Source organism: Podarcis raffonei, chromosome 4 (genome assembly GCF_027172205.1).
Source record: "Podarcis raffonei isolate rPodRaf1 chromosome 4, rPodRaf1.pri, whole genome shotgun sequence".
NCBI lineage: Eukaryota > Metazoa > Chordata > Lepidosauria > Squamata > Lacertidae > Podarcis > Podarcis raffonei.
In genome coordinates, this window is record NC_070605.1 from 85,229,882 (window position 1) to 85,250,132 (window position 20,251).

Sequence of the window (20,251 nt, forward strand, 5' to 3'; positions counted from 1 at the left end):
AACATGGTAGCCACAAGGGCCTCCCAGCAGCTCCTTCTAATAACACAAAACTTTTCCAGGAAACCTTGGCATGGCTGTGGCGCACTCTAGTTTCAATTTCATCATTGTTAATATCTTTCCTCCACAGAAACACACAGGCTGGATGCCAAGAATAGGAGGCCATTTGCATGGATTTGATCAACATCAAGTTCACATTGCAAAAGATGCGGGAAGAGAAAAGAAATAACATTTTTGGAGGGCAGATGAAAAAGAACTCCACAATCCTTAATGCCATTTTTTGGTGCATATCCAGTATTGGGCTGTAGAAAACAGAAGGTACTTTTTTTACCATTGACTGCAAAGGGCTCTCTGTGTGTGGTTGTAAATGTTATCAGTTTTCAGAACTTCATAGAAGAGGTGCTTTTAAGATATTAGAATAAGACTCCTGAAATAATAATAAAAATTTGACAGCCGCTATATCTTTTCACACATGTTTATTGGATTTAAAGGAAATATAAAAGAAATGCCAAAATAGGACAGAAGAGAACTATTATGTAGGATGTGACTGTATTATGTGGCACTGGAATTTCAGCAAATATTTTGGCTGATAAATGCATTCATATAAAATACAAAATGGAGTGGCGTTTTAACCCACCTTTTTCCAGTTATGTGACTTATTCAATGGATATATGGCTTTAAGCAGAAATGCCAGCTAAATTATATTGATGTTTCTTACCTTAAAATTGAGTAAGCCCATTGCTGTTTCCACAAAAGGGAGGAAATTCATAGGTTCTACAAGTACCCGGCCTTTTAAATGGTGTGCAAATTTCTCTGTAAACTAAGCACCGCAGAGGGAAATGATCAGTTTCGTTTTTATAAAAAAATAAAATCGATAAAATGGTACGACTTATCTAAACTTTCCATTGAAGTGAAATACAAATAAACAAGAGAAAACAAAGCCTGGAGTGCTGAGAGGGGGGAAATAAATAAAAAAGAAAACTCTGCCAAGCTTTCAAAGAGGTCTGTTCTCTTAGGCCTTTCTCCTTTAGACTGCCCGCATTACTGTATATTTTGGAGTGTGAAGTTTTACTTGCAAAAATATTTGCCTAACACCTATCACCCTGACTTAGTTAAATGCAAATCAGCAGGCTCTTAAAAACAAAGTAGAATTGATATACCTGACATTCTGTTTTGTTTCATGTCTGACACTGACAACGGCTGTGAATGTTCCCCAGCCTTCCAAAGTGGGACTCACATTATTCATTATGGCACCGTCACCCTTTGTTCCAGAGGTCTTTTCTTCATAATTTTTTTTTTAGCTTACCTAGGAAGGGCCTTTAAAAAGGAAGTTTAATTCTTTGAAGACCAAAGCTCTCCAATTTTTTCCATGAGACCAGTTCACAGCTAGCTCTGAGCTGCCGGTGGGGTAGCCCAAATTCCAAAATCTATCATCTGGAAACATTACAAAAGCTCTTGTACAGATTTTTTTCCCTCTCCCTCTCTCTCCCTTTCAAAAGAGAAGGGAGGGGGAGGAAAAGCTACCTCTGTATATTGTAAATCTATTATGTCTGTCTAGATCTAGTAATGTGTTGGGAGATAAACATATCACAGGTATGCTAAAGAAATTTTAGTCAATAAAGACAGGGGGGGAAATGCATCAATTTTATATTTAAGGAATATTTAACCATTAATGGATATCAAAGGAAAAGGGAATTTTAATCATCTCTCCATTCAGTCTCAGTTGGGTAAATCATATCTAAGAGATTTGCATAAATATAAACCATCAAAGACTTTTCATCTTCAAAGGGGGTTTCAAGACCCTATAAGCTTTGTACTGTAATCATCGCAGGTCACAACCCTGCAGGAATAAGGCTGCTATGGCAACATAAAAAACTAATGCTTAAGGCTTAGCATAATATTCTGACTAATAGAAAGGAAACTCATTTTAAAAGCTGGCAGCCTATTTACCAGAAGCTGGATTAGAGGTGTTATTTCCTCTTTTAGCTCCCCCTCCAACTTCACCCCTCCCCAAAAGAAAGGGAAATCTAATCACCGAAATCTTTAAAAAGCTTCCAACCAATTTGCAGTAACTTTACATTAAGCCCAAAATAAATCATACCTTGCTGCAATGCTGGGGGTTTTTTTTGGAGGGTGAATCCTCACTCTGTGTGTGTGTGTGTGTGTGTGTGTGTGTGCCTGTGGTGTCGTCATTGCTGCCACAGTTGCCTGTCAACCCTTTCCACAGGCTGGTGTGCAACAGAATATATATAAGGAATTAAGAGAGAGCCTGCCATTCAAATGTATGGCGTGAAATGCAAAGGAATTGCAAGAGGGGTGGGGAAGACACTTGCAGCCCGGTCCTACCCATGTTTATGGGGCAGTAAGCCCCATTGTGTTCAGCTGGGCTTACTCCCAAGGAAAGGTGCACAAAATCACAGCACGATAATAATAAAACAAAGCCAACATATGCCTTTGTCCGACCTTGATAATTAAAAATACAAAACAAAACAAAACAATTTAACAGGTATGGTTAATTTTGGCAACCATTTTGTGTGCTAAGGCATTGAAAAATAAAAAAAACACCCATCTGTTTGTTTGTTTATTTAAATCTTTCTTTTTAATGCATTTTATTTTGCAACTTGCAAGGGAGAGTTTTTAATCAAGCAATGTTTGCCCCCCATTTCCTCCAATTTTTTAATTGTTTTTTTTAAGCACCAAATACAAAAGGCAACTAGTTGAGAAGTTTCAATTAATTTTTTTCAAAAGGAGACGATTAAATGTTTCCGGCCTGGTAAAGTGTTCATTTCAGTGAGAGGGGGTAGAGGAAAAAAGGGGGAGGGGGAAAAAACAAAGCTCTGGGAGGGGATGAAGTAGCAGCCTTAGCAATGCTTTCAATTCCAGTGCACACCCGATAGTGTGTGGGGAAGAATGCCCACTGTTCAGGATTTGTGGGAGAATTGTCCCATGACAAAGGAGCGAGAGTTACGCTTGTTATAGTCCAATAAGCCATGCCAGTCAAACAAGTACCCATACTAGGGACAAAAGGGAAGCAGGAGATTCTCACACAAAAGAAAACAAGTAAGCCCATCTTTTAGTTGTGCATCAACCTCCAGGTTTTATGCTTCACATAAATAAAAATGAAGGGGGAAAAATAAACAGCAAAAAAAGAGAGGTAGCTTTCCATTTCACTAGCCACTTAAAACAAAGCCAAAAATATCACTGAACTTGAATCGGTCTCCCTAGACAGAAGACTTTAACAGAGGTAGGGGAAGTGTCGAAAGGTTGACGCTGGTTTATTTCCAGAAGGGAAAACGGTTGGAAATTAAAAAAATCAGAGATGAGGAAACATGGAGCATGTTCCTCTTAGCATGAATTAGAAAGAAAGCCTGAAGTTCTCACATCAAGGTAAAACATATTGGGTAACACCAAAGGGCTTCGCTGGAATGGCAAGATGAATATTCATAACCAGCAAACTCCAGAAGTGTTAGTCCGCTGTACAAAGTCAACAAAGAGGCCTTGTGGATCTTCCTTAGTAAAAGATCGTGCCACTTTGGAGATAGCATTACTGAAAACAGAACTATTCTTTTTGGATGTTTCTACGTAGCTGGACTTCAGTTTTCCCAGCCTCTGAAAAAGGTTGTGTTTCCTGCCCCCCACTAACATATAATGAATTTAACAGCCGTCGATGGTAGTTCAATGTTACCCATAACGTCTTGGGTATGCAAAAACAGCCAAGAGCCTCGTGGAACCTTAAAGGCTAATAGATAAGTTTAGGGTTAGATGTGGAACTAGTTAGGGTAGAAACTACCAGATTTGTCTAGTTTTGTTTTTCTTTATAGACCTTCTATGGATCTCTCCCTCAGTGTCCCCCAAACTATGAAAACAGGATAAATAAGCCTTACGACTTTAGTGGTATTTTTCAGAAATAATGGTATCACTAAATAAAACTTAACCCTCCTTAACAATTTGAACAATTATAGCATAATTAGGCCCATTTCAAAGTTTTCTTAAGTAATTTGACATGCCAACCATTTACATTTCAGGTTTTTATAGGCTGAAAAGTCAGTCATGAAACGCAAGCACACCTGTCAGCAATTAAAAAGGAAGAAATAGAGAACTGGACAGGAAATAATATCTGTGCTAATTAAAAACACTAGTTAAAAGCTTCCTGTTTGTTCTTCTGGTTGCCCTAAGGAGTGACCTTTACTTTTTGTCTCCACCATAATTTTTTCATATGTTGCTAAAATGTTTCCTCCATCTACTTATGGTTTCCAACTTCCAGGGCATGTACGCTATACGTTTACATGACAGTCAGTGGGGTTTTACTACAATGAAAAAAACTGGTCTGATTTTAAAACATTTTTACTTTGCCTTAATGGCAGCACAGCTTATTAAAGCAGTATGCTAGCCAGTTAATTCTACTTAAAAATTAAGACGTTTCACACACGTTCTGCATGTAATTTCAATCTACACCTATTATCCTGAAATGGTTGATCTTTGAAATATGGGCCAAATTTGCTTAATATATGCAAGAGGCTTCTAGGATTAATTGATTAATTGCTTCTAGGAGTGATTTGATTGATTGATTGATTGATGTTTACTAATAAGCAGATGATGGTGAGTTCAACTAGTACTGTGACTAGAGATATTTCTTACTTGCCTCATGAGCTAAATCCACAAGTCCCAAAGTCTCCTCTTTCTAAACAAAGTAGCAAAGATCTTAATCTAATGCTGAGATAGTGATGAATCCCAATTTACTCACCCATCTTATTTCTTCGACACTTTCAGTTTTTGGAAGCATCAGGCTTGTAGGGAGAACCTTGGATTGCAAAATGACCTTTATATCTTCTTCAGCGAGACCACTGGATACCGAATTGATCCTAACACACTTCTCAGTCCGACCAAACTCAAATTCTTCAAGTGCTTTCACACTAGTAGTTCTTGCTTCTGCCTAGAGTTGAGAAGGGATAAAAAGTAAAAAGAACCCTTAATTTCACATTCTACTGTACATTTATTGCAGTTTTCTTAATCTTGAGCATCTTTTAAATAATAATGAAAAGCCATTAAGCTGATTCAGCGTGTTATGATTTTAATGGACCCAATGTCTTTAATATTCCATTTCTATCATTACTAATTTTGTGGGGAAAGATATACAATTACATGACTGGAAAGAATCTAATATATACTCTGCTAACAGCACAATCCTCTGTATTTCTTCTCGGAAGTGGTCCTATTTAGTTCAATGGGACTTACTTCCAGGTAAGCATGCACAGGGTTGTGGTCTGAGTTGCGTCCAAAAGGGAAAACTTAAATGTCAACATTAAGAGAATATTTCCTCCAGTATACTTTCTTGTAAATACTAGCAATATCACTATTTGTATTTATTTATGCATTTTGTTGTATACACTCTCCTAACCTGCCCATACATGGACTTCTCTCCATCTTTCCATTAACTTACAACAGAAACGTTGAAGGGAGAGAAGGATAATTGCAGGAGTAAAAAATCTCCCACAAAGGGCACACATGCATTCTGCTTTTACTGAAGCAATTTGAAATAAACAAATCCAAACATATATGCTCAAACTGACACACACAGAAGAAAACGTGGAAGAAAAAGTAAGCGTATCTGAACAATGTTTTCCTTCTGAATAATTGAGCAGTTGCTGAAATAAAACATTTTTATTGGGCCAGAGACAGAAATTCAGACAGACTGAAAGCAAGAAAGTGCCTGGACTCTCGACTTCCTGCCAATTTCAGTTTCAAAACACAAATTCCTTCAACTTGGCAACAGCCCTTAGCAAATTCTCATTGTCAAAATGAACACTTATCAAAAGCAATTTCATTTGTGAAGAGTTTTTTATAGTACTAATAAAACTTTAAAGCTTCTGACTGATGAATGTTTTAAAGAAAGGGGGTAGGGGGGGAGAGAATGGATAATGGTGTTAACAATATGCAGCCATTTGCCCCCCAAAATACTTATCAAGGAAGCAGGCAAACGAAAGGGAGGAGGGAGGGAAATCATCAAAGTTAGTATCCAGAGCAAAGCCAGTCAGTGAGACAACACAAAACATTAGATTTAAACCAGACGGATACCAATCCGACCTTGGGAGTAGAGGCAGAAGAGGCTGCAAAATGTGGTCCGAGTTAAACAGTGTGAGGAAACAGTAGCTTACAGTTGTCAGGACCGATCAGGATAAGGTCTCCAAGACCAGTTTAAGACAGCTGTATGGTGCACTGATTTACGAGACTAATAATTAGGATAAGTTTAGACAGAAGAAACCAATGGCCCCTCACCCGGTTAGTGTGACAGAGGGAGAAAGTTAATGACACTCAAAACAGTCATCAGCTTGGAGCTACCACCCCTATATCCCCAAACACTGGCTTTAATATGTGCCTATCAGATGGATAGAGAATGGTAGTGCTTGTACATAGAATTAGGAGTGCAGCTCATTACGACATACTATGGCTGGGAGATGGCTCCCTTTGCTTTAAAAAACCCAGCAGTGGGGTTTCTTCCAATAAGAAAAAGCAGCACATTGTGATTTAACACTCAAATAACCCTCCCTCCAAAAAACTCTTATTGTGAGATTGCTTCTCATTTGCACCGAACATTATGTGACATCTTATTTGGCATAAGATTAGCCACATATCCTCCTCCTGAGACAAAGTATGCTCCGAAGGATAAAACATGCCCTATTTTACTTTGCTAAAAAAGCAAAACGAAACAAGAAGCCAATGTGGTTTGATCACAAGTGGCGTTGAGCCCCCAAATGATATTTTTACAGGTGGATTTTTACAGTCTTGCTAGTGGTACCTCTGCCAAGTCTGGGACAATTTGTTTCTGCCACTGCAGTCTCCTGGGACATAGCCCACACTCTTTAGGAGTGTCCTGGTCCTCTGGAACGGCTTTTTTTGGAGTGGTGCAGGGGGAAAGCAAGACATTTTGCTGCTTGAGTCAAAAGTGGGAGTAGGCTAGGCCATGAGGCCTGCACAACTCTGTTCTCAGACTGAGGAGAACGGCAAGAGGGCTTAAAAGGAACAATGAGAGGGCTGCCGCCTGAGGCATTCGCCTCACTCTGTCTAATGGTAGAGCTGGACCTAGTCATCTTTCCACTTTGGATCCAATCTATTTAAAATATTTTTAATTTTAATTAAAAAGCGTGTTGCCCAATTAATTGAGGGCAATTCAAAGTTTAATGGAAACAATTTAACAACTAAACGCTGCAGCCCTACCAATCTGCTACGCAGAAAGAATAGTTTTATATCAGGAAACATTTGTTGATCAATTATTTTGGGCCCCCACCAGCAGTCAGAAGAATACAGCTCAGACCCAGGTTTACTGCCTTAGTAAGAACTACGGCCTCAGTCTGCTGTTGTGAGTAATTTTCATAAACCAAATATGTACATCCTCTGCTACATACCTCAAAATAACCAGCCAGCAATCAAGTTACTCTCCTACTCCATATTTCAGAAGAAAAATGTGTTACTGTGAGAGATTATACGCTCTTGCCATCTGTTGGGTGGATAATAGATTTTCATAGAAACATTATATTTCAGCTCTGTCCATTTAAAGAAAATTATTATTCCTTAGCAACAAGTCCCACTATCACTTTATCAGATGCTACTTTATGTGATTTACAAAATGTTTTTAAGCTCTAACCATAAGTTTACATAGCTTCACAAGTTTGAGAATTCTAAAAGCCTACATTCCCTTTTGTTATCTCCCCCTATAGATCACTCTGTATGGAGCGACTCATATGAAATGAACTTGAGAAATTCCATAGGGGGAGGGGCTTGAGGCCAGATTCTTCCATGTGTCATGGCTCCAAAAACTACTTGGTCATTGGTCTTCCACTGTAAACCTGAATTGGAACTGACTTTCCACACCATCAGGAGTTTTGAATCCCCGCTGCCCAACGTGTACATTCTAAGGTGTTTTGTCCATACAAGTGTTAAGGTTTAGCTGCTGTGGACGAGGGTGATTTGAAGCTCTTTGCCTGATTTACCAATGTGGTGAACATCTTTTCATGGTCCTGCTAAAATTTTTGAAATTATCTCTGCTGTTTCTTTCTATTTAAGTGAAAAAGAGGTATAGCACTATAACACGACAATACTATTTTTTTTGTATTATGGTGTTACAGTGCCTAGTAGTAATAGTAATTTATTTCTATGCCGCCCATTTGGCTGGGTTTCCCAGTCATAAGCATGCGATAAAACAACAACAACAAGAATTAGGGAAAGTTTCTGATCACTGCCATTATTATTATTATTATTAATATTAATACCCCGCCCATCTGGCTAGGTTTCCCCAGCCACTCTGGGCAGCTCCCAATACAATATTAAAAACACGATAAAACATCAAACATTAAAAACTTTCATAAACAGGGCTGCCTTCATATGTTTTCTGAAAGTCAGGTAGTTATATATTTCCTTGACATCAGATGGGAGGGCATTCCACAGGGCGGGCGCCACTACTGAAAAGGCCCTCTGCCTGGTTCTGCCATCTTAGCAATATAGTTAAAGGTAGTTAACAATTTTTTTTGTATAAATCATTTCAAAAATATAACACCATGGGTGAGATTGAATTATTATTATTAATTAAATGTATATGCTGCCAATTGTCAAAAGGCCGCAGAGTGGATTACAAAACGGAACACAAATGTCAATATGTAACAGAATATCTATACAGTATCAAAATCAAAACAGTTATATAAGTACAATTACAACAATGAGAAATGCATAATAAAAGACATTCTCATAATAGCATCGTCATCAAAAAATGTAGGAGAAGAAAATCAGCAGCAGCAGCAGCAGCCAGCGTAACAGGGTTTTTCTTCACCTTTTCCTGCATAACCGCAAAAAATGGTTTGGAGGGGTTGTGGAACCCCCAGAACAGCATGCAGGAGGAGAATATGACTAATAGGAGAATTGTTTGAATGACAAGCTGAAAAACTTATGCTGATGGAACAATTGCCACACTGAATTTTCCCCTATAGATTTATGGTGTAATAGCTATACCTCTCTCTCTCTCTCTCTCTCTCTCTCGGCCATTTTAGTGCTATTTAAACAATTGATTAAAAAATAATGAACAAGTTCATAATGAGAAACCCTCTGGAACAGGGTGCTGTGTTTTAATAGGGTCATTTTCTTGGCAGGTCACTTTCCTGCATCAAATTGCTCTTTAAAAAAAGATGGCAGATCAGGACAAGAGGCATCTATACCTGCAGACATTGTGCTGCTCTTCCATTCTTAAAAAAGATGAGAGTTTCGGCATTCTGAAAAAAGTTGCAAGAACCACGTGGAAAACGCAAGACACACGCAGGTGTCTCGTATAAAAAGAGAGTTAATGAAAGAATGATGGTTCTGCATTTATTGATGACACAATTCTGCTGCCAAAGTTTATGCTACTGTTTTATTGGGTATATTTTCTGAATTATTGTACAGTGGTACCTCGGGTTAATAACTTAATTCATTCTGGAGTTCTGTTCTTAACCTGAAACTGTTCTTAACCTGAAGCACCACTTTAGCTAATGGGGCATCCCGCTGCCGCCCCAGCACAATTTCTGTTCTCATCCTGAAGCAAAGTTCTTAACCCGAGGTACTATTTCTGGGTTAGCGGAGTCTGGAACCTGAAGCATATGTAACCTGAAGCGTCTGTAACCCGAGGTACCACTGTATAGTTTTTGTTGCAATGTATTTTTTTCCTGATTTTATGTTATGTTTATTGCTTATGCTTTTAAAATTTTGCAAGCCACTTAGAGGCTCAAAAATGAATAACAGTAATAGTATTAGTAGCAGTACAGTGGTACCTCGGTTAAGTACTTAATTCGTTCCGGAGGTCCGTACTTAACCTGAAACTGTTCTTAACCTGAAGCACCACTTTAGCTAATGGGGCCTCCTGCTGCTGCCACGCCGCCGGAGCACAATTTCTGTTCTCATCCTGAAGCAAAGTTCTTAACCCGGGGTACTATTTCTGGGTTAGCAGAGTCTGTAACCTGAAGCGTCTGTAACCCGAGGTACCACTGTAGTAAGAACAAATTCCATACTAAACACTCACTATGGATGCACCCTTTAATATAAAGATATTTGAAACTCTCAGCTAAAAAGAGAACAGGAGTAGCCAACCTGATGCCTTCAATTCCTATCAAACCTGATGGTCAGGGATGATGGGAGTTACAGTCTGGAGGGCACCATGTTCACTAATCTGGATAAGAAAATGTGCTCATCAACTGCTTCATTGTCAGAACATTGCTTAGAGTAGAGGGGTCTTCAGCATCTGTCACTGTAGGGAGTATAACTGAAGCATCCTTCATAGAATGCTAATAGTGAAGACTGCATCTTTCCCAACCCCCTCAAAGAAACCAGAGGAAAATATTCCAATGCCTGTACTGTATAGCTACAGTTTATTTTTCCAGTCAGGGGGAAATGCAGAATATAGTCTAAGGCAGTGATTCTCAAGCTTTTTTCTCTAGGCCACACTTTCAGAATAAAAATTTGCACACGCCACACCAATTTTTCATACATTTTGCAAAAATGTATAAATCTTGTGGGAAAATTGAAATGGAAGAAGGAAAGGTTAAACAATGCATGATTAAATGGGCAATTTTATTTGTTATTCCATACAGATAGAACAGTGGGAACATATGTGGAGTAAGGGGCTAAAATTTAAATTGTGTTACAATCTTAAAGATAATTTTTGTAAAGTGATGTATCGGCCTTTAAGTCCTGAGAAACTATTCAGGAATTTGCTGGAAGTGTTTGCTGTAAATGCCAAGAACATGAAGGGACTTTTTATCATGCCTGGTCGACATGTAAAAAAGGCTAAAAAATACTGGATACAAATACCTAATTGATACAGCAGATTTTAAAGGTTAATACAGCTGTACCTTGGTTCTTGAATTTAATCCGTTCTGGGACTCCATTCGACTCCCAAAACGGTTCAAAAACCAAGGTGTGGCTTCCGATTGGCTGCAGGAGGTTCCTGCAGCCAATCGGAAGCTGCAGAAGCCGTGTCAGACATTTGGCTTCCAAAAAACGTTTGCAAACCAGAACACTCACTTCTGGGTTTCCGACATTTGGGAGCCGATTTGTTTGACAACTAAAGCATTCGACCACCAAGGTACCACTGTATTCAACTGAAGCCAGGGTTATTGGACATACAGTTAGAAAAGAAGAAGAAGAGGAGGAGGAGGAGTTTGGATTTGATATCCCGCTTTATCACTACCCTAAGGAGTCTCAAAGCAGCTAACATTCTCCTTTCCCTTCCTCCCCCACAATAAACACTCTGTGAGGTGAGTGGGGCTGAGAGACTTCAGAGAAGTGGGACTAGCCCAAGGTCACCCAGCAGCTGCATGTGGAGGAGCGGGGACACGAACCCGGTTCCCCAGATTACGAGTCTACTGCTCTTAACCACTATACCACACTGGCTATGGAAGATTACTCCAGTACATGTCTACAGTGTCGACACTGCTACAGGCACAAAAATGGAAAGATACAGCCCCACCTGCTATAGAAGAATGGCTGATAAAATTATTGGATCTGGCTGAGATGGCAAAGTTAACATGTTTAATTAGAGAAAAATCATTACTGACATTTGTCAAGGATTGGAAATTTATCATAGACGTTTGTGTGAGAGAGAAAATGAACAGGCAATATTAGGATTTGAAGATTGAAGATTGAACATAGAGTGGTTGGATTTTAACGGATGAATATTACATGCCTCTGCAGAACAGAGAGCTGGAAGTCCTTTTACTTTTTTTACTCTTTTCAAATTTTCTTCACTTTCTCCTTCTTCCCTCTCCTTTTCTTGCTGTATCTTCTTTCTGACTTTGTTCTTTTTTTAGGCTAAGTAGCTATTTTATCTTAGTACAGTGAAACCTCAACTTACGTGCACCTCTGGTTATGTATCCTTCGGGATACGCACATGGCAAACCCGGAAGTATTTTTCCGGGTTTTGCCGTGCGCACATGTGCAGAAGCGCTCTACTGTGCCACGCGCATGTGCAGAACAGGCACCTCCAGTTGTGAAAATCTTGGGATCAGACCGGAGCTCTGGAACAGATCCCGTCCGCAACCAGAGGTACCACTGTATATTATATAAAATATATTTTGTAATGGGTTTGTATAGGTGTGAATAAGTATCAATAAATAAGTTAAAAAGGATACACTGGAAAACAAAAATAAACAACTCCTAGCAGTGCTTGATAAATAACATAGACCACAACTACTTTATAATATATGATCATGGGATATCAAGAAAGTATAAAGCCATGCAGCTACATAATAACATTAATAAGTGAGCCTCTTACATATGTACCTTTGGTATGCGTACAAGCTGAATAAGAGGTGTGAGCTTGCATTTGTCAGGTAATCTCATTTATATTAGGTTTAATCTGAGACAATATGTCATGAAGAGCTGTAGAAGAATAGCCAATGCTCTTGAAGAGAGGCATGGATACTGTTTCTGGTTCTATATAATTTCTTAAAAATAAAAAAAGACTAGACTAGACTATTACTCTACTACACTGAAATGTTTAAATGCTTCTTTGCTTATCCTTCAAGCTTTCTTCCACACTTGCATACCCTCCAACATGTCTTCGGTGAAAATAGGGATGTCAATAATAATAATAAAATTATTATTATTAATAATAATAATAATATCCCACCCATGTGACTGGGTTATTGCAGCCACTGTGGGCAGCTTCCAATATATATAAAAATGTAAAGAAGAAGAAGAAGAAGACGAAACATTAGAAAACTTCCCTATGCAGGGCCGCCTTCAAAGGTCTAAAGGTTGTATAGTTACTTCTCTCCTTGGCTTGGGGGTCACATAACTCCATACCCTCCAACATTTCTCCAATGAAAATAGGACACCCTGAGGAAAAGTGGAACATTCTGGGATCAAATCAGAAACTGGGACTGCTTCTGTTAATTCGGGACTGTCCCTGGGAAATAGGGATGCTTGCAGATTCTGCATTTGCCATCTTTTGCTGCTATACCAGTGTGTCTTGCCACGCTCTTTGAGAACCACTGATCTAAGGCCTATTGATACTCTGGCTTAGAAGACACTTGTAGCTGCCTTACACACGTGTTGCTTCTTCTCCCACCACTTCCCAGCTCCTCCTCTCCCAGTCCACTGCTGGGGACAGCTGCATTGCAGTATGCATTGTAACTCTGGTGATGATTTGAGCAGCTGCAGTGTTTTGCATTGGGTTGGATCCTAAATATGTAGGCCTTGATTCTGGGCACATTTACAAAGCAAAGTCAGTGGGGCTTATTTCCCAGTAAATGTGTTTAGGATTAGGACGCCAGGAATGAACTGCTAGAAAACCGAGAGAAGTTCTTAACACAAAGGCTTTTTGAGTTTGCTCACAAGCATGCAACTGGAAGGACAAGCTTCTCAGCGCAGCAAGAAAATAACCCCGAGTTCTTTGCACAAAGGGTGAGACTCAGATGTAAACGATAAAAAAAACAAAAACATTTCCCTCTAATTTTTACAGTTGCCAAGCTTTTGTGTCAACTTGTGTGTTATTTATTTTCCACTTACTGTATTTACAGGATTCCATTTCTATCCCTCTCTTATTCCCTGATGAAACCCATCACAGTCAACATGGAGTTTATGGTCTTCCATCCGGGCACTGAACAGTCCAGACCCAGATCTGCTTAGCTTCAGCAAAGAGGCCTTACTGCACTATTTAAGACCATTCTATTAAACTTAAGACTAAGCGCTACGCAATGGAGCAATTTAAAATTTGCCTATACTTAAATGAATCCATGTATACAAAAGAACAATGATCTTTCCCCTTTAAAACACTGAAGAAGTAACAGGAAATTCTAGTAGCGCATCTTGTAGGACCATTATTACAAAGGCAACGAAGGAATTGCTAAATGAGAGCTTCAGCTTTTGCTAAAGTTACCCAGGAGATTCTGATTTTGCCAGTGGCTTGCTTGCACACAAAACCGGCCAAATAGAGAAAAGCATGTTGTACAGGCAGAGAGCTCTTACTGCAATAAGACACTATTAGCATTATCTTATCCACACACAAGTTTCGGGTTTAAACCAGAATCAATGAAACCAGAGCTTTATACTCAGAGCTTACTCTGAAAAATGTTACCTGCCTCCCATTCTATAGTCAATTAAGAACCCTTACCAGGACAGCCAGAATATATTTTATAGTTAGAAGAACTGTAAATTCTCCAAACAGCTACATAGTGCTTCATCTAGCAGGTCAAATGACTGCAAGTTTAATTAATTGGGATGAGCCTATGAAAATCATCATCCTGGTTCCATACTCTATAAATGTGGAGATTGATGGCAAAGAAAATGTGAAGTATGCACATTCATCAGCACAATGTTTACTTATAATCTGTTTGAGGGGATCCTTAAAATGCAAATTTATACCAATAATCATATTAATTCCCTCATTTTAATACCTAACTCTGAATTGATGAGAAGCTTGGGTGCCCTGTGAGGTCTGTTACTAAATGGGGGGGGGGGAACGCTGTGACTTTGGCCACATCGGCACTGCTGATAAATCAAGCATCGCTACAACGAACAGACACTGAAATTAAAAAAGAGAATATGCGTGCAGTTGGTTCAACTGGCATCCATTAAAGTTAATAACTAATCATCTTCACAAGTTACCAGCTCTGAATTATCAAATCTGCAAAGAAAACAACATCCGTCCACTTTTACACTCCAGTGGAAGAGGTGGTCCTTCGCAGCGGGGCAGCAGAGACTCGCCATCTGGAGAATAAATCGAGTGTGAAGTACAGTATAGCTTGGGACCAAGCTCCGTGGCAGCAGCTCAGCAGTTAGTTCATTAGTTCCAAACTTCTAGGGATTAGAGCAGTCTCAATTCTACTGTCGCATAGGATAAGACAGAATGCAAGATTGGGGGGAAGTAAGTGACAACTAAGACGGAGCCCCTTAGACTCATTTATAAAACTATAAAGGATAAACAATCCTAAACAAATGCCGGCAATGCACAAATGCATTATTACAAAGTCCAAATGTCTGAATTAGCATTTTGTAAAAATAAAACAAAACAGCAATGTAGTATGAGAGGACGGGTGTAGAACTGTAAAGGGAAATACAAACCATAACCGTCATAAAGAAATGACTTGATAAAGATGTCTTTATTGAGAATTGTTTTCTGGACTTGGAACAAAAGGAGTATAGTCTCGTTTTCTACTCTTGGATATATCACTCCGATACTTATGATTTGCCCCGCCTCACAGATGCTACAACAAAAAAGTGCCTTTATAAATACATCTTTATGTATTTGAGTTGTCTTTTCACAGGTGCTTTTCCTTCTCAACTAGAGTCTGTTTTTTTTAACTATATAAAATCAAGTTGCAGGGGGAAATCCAAAAGACCCTTCTATTCTTCTATTGCTGTGTAGCGAAAATGAGAGAAGACACGCATGTGCAAATGAACGAAGAACAATGTTGGTCTGCACCATGTGGCTTTTGCAAGGCTGAACGCAATAAGCACCATAAAGCCCTGGACAAATTAAAAGTGCTAAAAATAATAAAGCAACGTGGATTTAAAATCTAATTTTGTTGGGGTACTTAAGCACCAATTGCTGTACAAAGCACCACCCCAAGACTGGTTAATTACAGTACCTTTCAATTCATGTAATGTTAAAAATCTGATCTAGTACTGTGGCAAGCAGATTGTAGCTTCTGCCTGATAGTTAAGGGTAACTCCATATATTTCACATGGCAGTAGAAAATTAATTACTGTAGTCGCAGCCAGAGTTAGCTGTTTTGTGACAGTACTGACATGATAAAACATGCAATTATGATTTAATGTTAGTCCCCTGTAGTGGTTTGTTTATGCAGCCTGACATTGCTGATGCTTTTGTCTCTTGTCTGTACCGGGTGCCACCATACCCTAGGCTTCAGTTTTCCTTTGTCAAAGTCAGCCTACATCTTTCCTAAGGAGGGTCATTACTCTGGCAGGATTAGTTTGTGCCAAAGAGAGAGAACTTGGAACTTCTTTTACGAGCTGTTCCCCAGAAATGCCAGTGTTGAAACAGGCTAGGCCGGGTCATTTTGTTTCAGGTTTTCAGCTGAGGATTCAACCAGGACAGATAATCGCTATTACTGTCAAAAGATGCTAAACAGAGGGGAGAGTCAATGAGGAACAATTTGTCCATAAATTTCTTCTGGAAAAATGTAGCGAAACAGAGTTTGTGATGGTTATTTCCTATCCTCCCTGTTATTCCAAACTGGAGACCTTGCCCCAATGGAATATATATATATTCTCCTCATTATTCCTGCAAACAATTGAATTACAGTGGTTCCTCGGGTTACAGACGCTTCAGGTTACAGACTCCGCTAACCCAGAAATAGTACCTCGGGTTAAGAACTTTGCTTCAGGATGAGAACAGAAATTGCGAGGCGGTGTCGCGGTGTCAGCGGGAGGCCCCATTAGCTAAAGTGGTGCTTCAGGTTAAGAACAGTTTCAGATTAAGAACGGACCTCTAGAATGAATTAAGTTCTTAACCCGACGTACCACTGTACAATTTGTTAAGGGAGTCAATATTATCACTTGTGGGTTGAATTGGGACAAAGGATTTTAATTTTTTTAAAATCACACTACAGGTGTTAATTGGCTTACCAGTGACAATATATCTGTGTTATAAACAACTTGCTCTTTTGTGAATGGCATTGTTAATAACATAATTATACTTGTCTGTACTTTTCTGCATTCCCTTTCCTTCTAACATCACTGTTTAGAAGCCCCCCCACCCCGGGGCGGAGGAAGGGGTGTGGTGGGTGCGGGCCGCCCCAGGTGTCACCATTGTGGGGGTGACAAAATGCCAGGCAGCACTCACTGCGGGGCTTGCAGCACGCCCGAGCCATGCATCTCTCCTGGGAGTGACGCGGTGGCTTGGGCGCGCGCAGGCTCTGCACTGTCCAAACAGTCTGCCCGCTTCCTCCCCCCCCCCAGCTGTAGGGTGGCTGAGTGGGAGGAGGCAGGCAGACTCCGGAGGCCCTGTAGTGCGCCCTGCCCCTATGGGCAGCTTGCCTCGCCCCAAGCATGCCACCCCAGGCAGCTGAATGGCTTCCTCCGCCATTCCCCCCCCCCACGTGTTCCCAATGTAAATCAGGAAAATACTTCATGCAGTAGATGATGTGGACTGTAGTCCCCAGAACCTTATGCTATAATACATTTGCTACTGCTTCAAGGTGCCACAAGACTATTGCTTTTGCTGTACCATTCACACTACCATGGCTACGCCTCTGAAAATTCTTCCGTTTGGTTGCTTTTTCTAGTGAAAACTCTTACAACTTTTGAGTCCTGAATTTTGTTCAGCGGCAGGTTAATAGGTGGCTCTTCCAAAATCATCACCAGACTAAATCAATCCTCCATATGGTTTTATTAAAAACCTCCTCTCTCATTTCTCTCATACTTCAGTTAGTTACATCACCCATATGAATTCTTTTCAGTTTTGCTTGCATTTTCTTCTTTCCCCCTCTTAAAATAGTAAGACACACAGTAAGAAACCATACCGAATAAGAATGGAATAAAAGAGAGCCCCCCCTCCTCTATGCATATGCCACTGACAAAGGGAGGCGGAACACAAGTGTAATGACGTAAACTATGCTGAACTACACATTACTGAAGGAAATGTGGCTGTTGCTTTCAATGGCAGTTCTGCTTTTTTTTGCAATATGTCATTCCAGAAATTAATTTTGGAAGTTGGAACTGGTAGTTTTCTCTCTGATAGCATGCAAGCTTATTCTCAGTTTTACAAACGCTCTATTACATTAGCGCTTTGGTATCTCTTACAGAGATATCCCTTTTCCAAAACACAGTACAGTGGTACCTCAGGTTACATACGCTTCAGGTTACAGACTCCGCTAACCCAGAAATAGTGCTTCAGGTTAAGAACTTTGCTTCAGGGTGAGAACAGAAATCATTATCTGGCGGCGCGGTGGCAGCAGGAGGCCCCATTAGCTAAAGTGGTGCTTCAGGTTAAGAACAGTTTCTGGTTAAGAACGGACCTCTGGAACGAATTAAGTACTTAACCCGAGGGAACACTGTATTGTGCCTTCATCCTTTCCTCCGTCTGTAGCCCCTGCTTTTCCCGTGTTTGACCAATTTTGTGTGGAAAACGGACTATTGTCAGAATCAAGAATCCTAGAGTACCTTCAACAATACTTGAAAAAGCTTAAGTTCTCATTTAGCAGATTCTTCGTTGCCTTTATAATTGCCCCACAAGATGTGCTACTTTAATGAGTTCCTCAGTGCCTTTGACAGCCTGAGCCTCCATCCACCTCCATTGCAGGCTACTCTTGTTTGAACTGCAAGCAGGGATGCCAGGGCCACAGTGTCAGGGCACTGCCAGCTCCCAAGAGCATGGACTTGATGGGGACTTGATGGGAAGGGTATCTCCTACACAGGCTCCCAGGACATGGAGGGGACTAGCAGGAGCTGGCTCCCTCTAGTGGTGACTCCAGGACAACCTCTATAAAGAACACACCACCCAGAGACCCAGTTAATTCCAGGAACTCAGGCATGTGACTCCTTGCCACATTCCCATGTGCTACTCACCCCTCATCTCCTCTGGTCTCCAGGGACACAAAAGTGGTAAACCAGGATGGAAGCATGAGATGGAACCCTTCACTAAGCTCCGCCCCTGAGGTTCAGAGACATTTTTGTCATGTACAGGCGCCCCCCCTTAACGTGCAGTCGACTTGTACATGACTGTGTACATGCGTGGTGCTGAGAATAAACAAAGAATTCAATTCAAACCCGGAAATGGTAGGACAGACCTGGAAAGTCCTTGTAACTTGTGAGGACAGCCTCCCCGGAGACCGGAGAGGACCTCAGCGAGGGTGGAGGAAGCCCCGAAGAGACTCGAGTCGCAGTGGGGCTTTATTTACACTGCTCAGCCTCCCTGCCTAACAGCCAATGTGCAGGGTAGTGTTGTAGCTGCAGCCATGTTCCTGTACATCGTTCAGCCTTCTACTAGCCTAAAAGCTTCAATTCTGGTTGTGGATATTTAGGATATGGATGTCTCGTACACCCCAGGTAGTGTGGTTGCTGACCTTGAGCCAGACATCCTGGAAAGTGAAGTCAAATGGGCCTTAGAAAGCACTGCAAATAACAAGGCCAGTGGAAGTGATGGTATTCCAGCTGAACTATTTAAAATCTTAAAAGATGATGCTGTTAAGGTGCTACACTCAATATGCCAGCAAATTTGGAAAACTCAGCAGTGGCCAGAAGATTGGAGAAGATCAGTCTACATCCCAATCCCAAAGAAGGGCAGTGCCAAAGAATGCTCCAACTACTGCACAATTGCACTCATATCACACGCTAGCAAGGTTATGCTTAAAATTCTACAAGGAAGGCTCAAACAGTATGTGGATCGAGAACTCCCAGAAGTGCAAGCTGGATTTAGAAGAGGCAGAGGAACCAGAGACCAAATTGCAAACATGCGCTGGATTATGGAGAAAGCTAGAGAGTTCCAGAAAGACATCTACTTCTGCTTCATTGACTATGCAAAAGCCTTTGACTGTGTCGACCACAGCAAACTATGGCAAGTTCTTAAAGAAATGGGAGTGCCTGATCACCTCATCTGTCTCCTGAGAAATCTCTATGTGGGACAAGAAGCTACAGTTAGAACTGGATATGGAACAACTGATTGGTTCAAAATTGGGAAAGGCGTACGACAAGGCTGTATTTTGTCTCCCTGCTTATTTAATTTATACGCAGAATACATCATGCGAAAGGCTGGGCTGGATGAATCCCAAGCTGGAATTAAGATTGCCGGAAGAAATATCAACAACCTCAGATATGCAGATGACACAACCTTGATGGCAGAAAGTGAGGAGGAATTAAAGAACCTTTTAATGAGGGTGAAAGAGGAGAGCGCAAAATATGGTCTGAGGCTCAACATCAAAAAAACGAAGATCATGGCCACTGGTCCCATCACCTCCTGGCAAATAGAAGGGGAAGAAATGGAGGCAGTGAGAGATTTTACTTTCTTGGGCTCCATGATCACTGCAGATGGTGACAGCAGCCACGAAATTAAAAGACGCCTGCTTCTTGGGAGAAGGGCAATGACAGGCCTAGACAGCATCTTGAGAAGTAGAGACGTCACCTTGCCAACAAAGGTCCGTATAGTTAAAGCCATGATTTTCCCAGTAGTGATGTATGGAAGTGAGAGCTGGACCATAAAGAAGGCTGATCGCCGAAGAATTGATGCTTTTGAATTATGGTGCTGGAGAAGACTCTTGAGAGTCCCATGGACTGC

At 40.6% G+C, this 20,251-nt stretch overlaps 1 protein-coding gene and 1 long non-coding RNA gene across 5 annotated transcripts in view; one reads left to right on the forward strand and one right to left on the reverse strand.

The window, feature by feature from the left end:
• The window catches only part of LOC128411918 (uncharacterized), a 32,962-nt gene extending 32,073 nt beyond the window's left edge, over positions 1-889 (forward strand). Inside the window, exon 2 of the long non-coding RNA XR_008329965.1 lies at positions 128-889. This is a non-coding gene — a long non-coding RNA (uncharacterized LOC128411918). The remainder of the gene's footprint in view (positions 1-127) is intronic.
• The window catches only part of CLYBL (citramalyl-CoA lyase), a 194,332-nt gene that overhangs the window by 24,126 nt on the left and 149,955 nt on the right, over positions 1-20,251 (reverse strand). For 3 of the 4 annotated variants that reach the window (XM_053384531.1, XM_053384530.1, XM_053384529.1), the window contains exons 3-4: positions 4,742-4,930; positions 716-817 (exon numbers count right to left, since the gene is read on the reverse strand). In XM_053384531.1, the coding sequence (XP_053240506.1) occupies positions 716-817; positions 4,742-4,930 (291 nt within the window). The remainder of the gene's footprint in view (positions 1-715; positions 818-4,741; positions 4,931-20,251) is intronic. The other variant, XM_053384532.1, reaches the window with a different exon arrangement.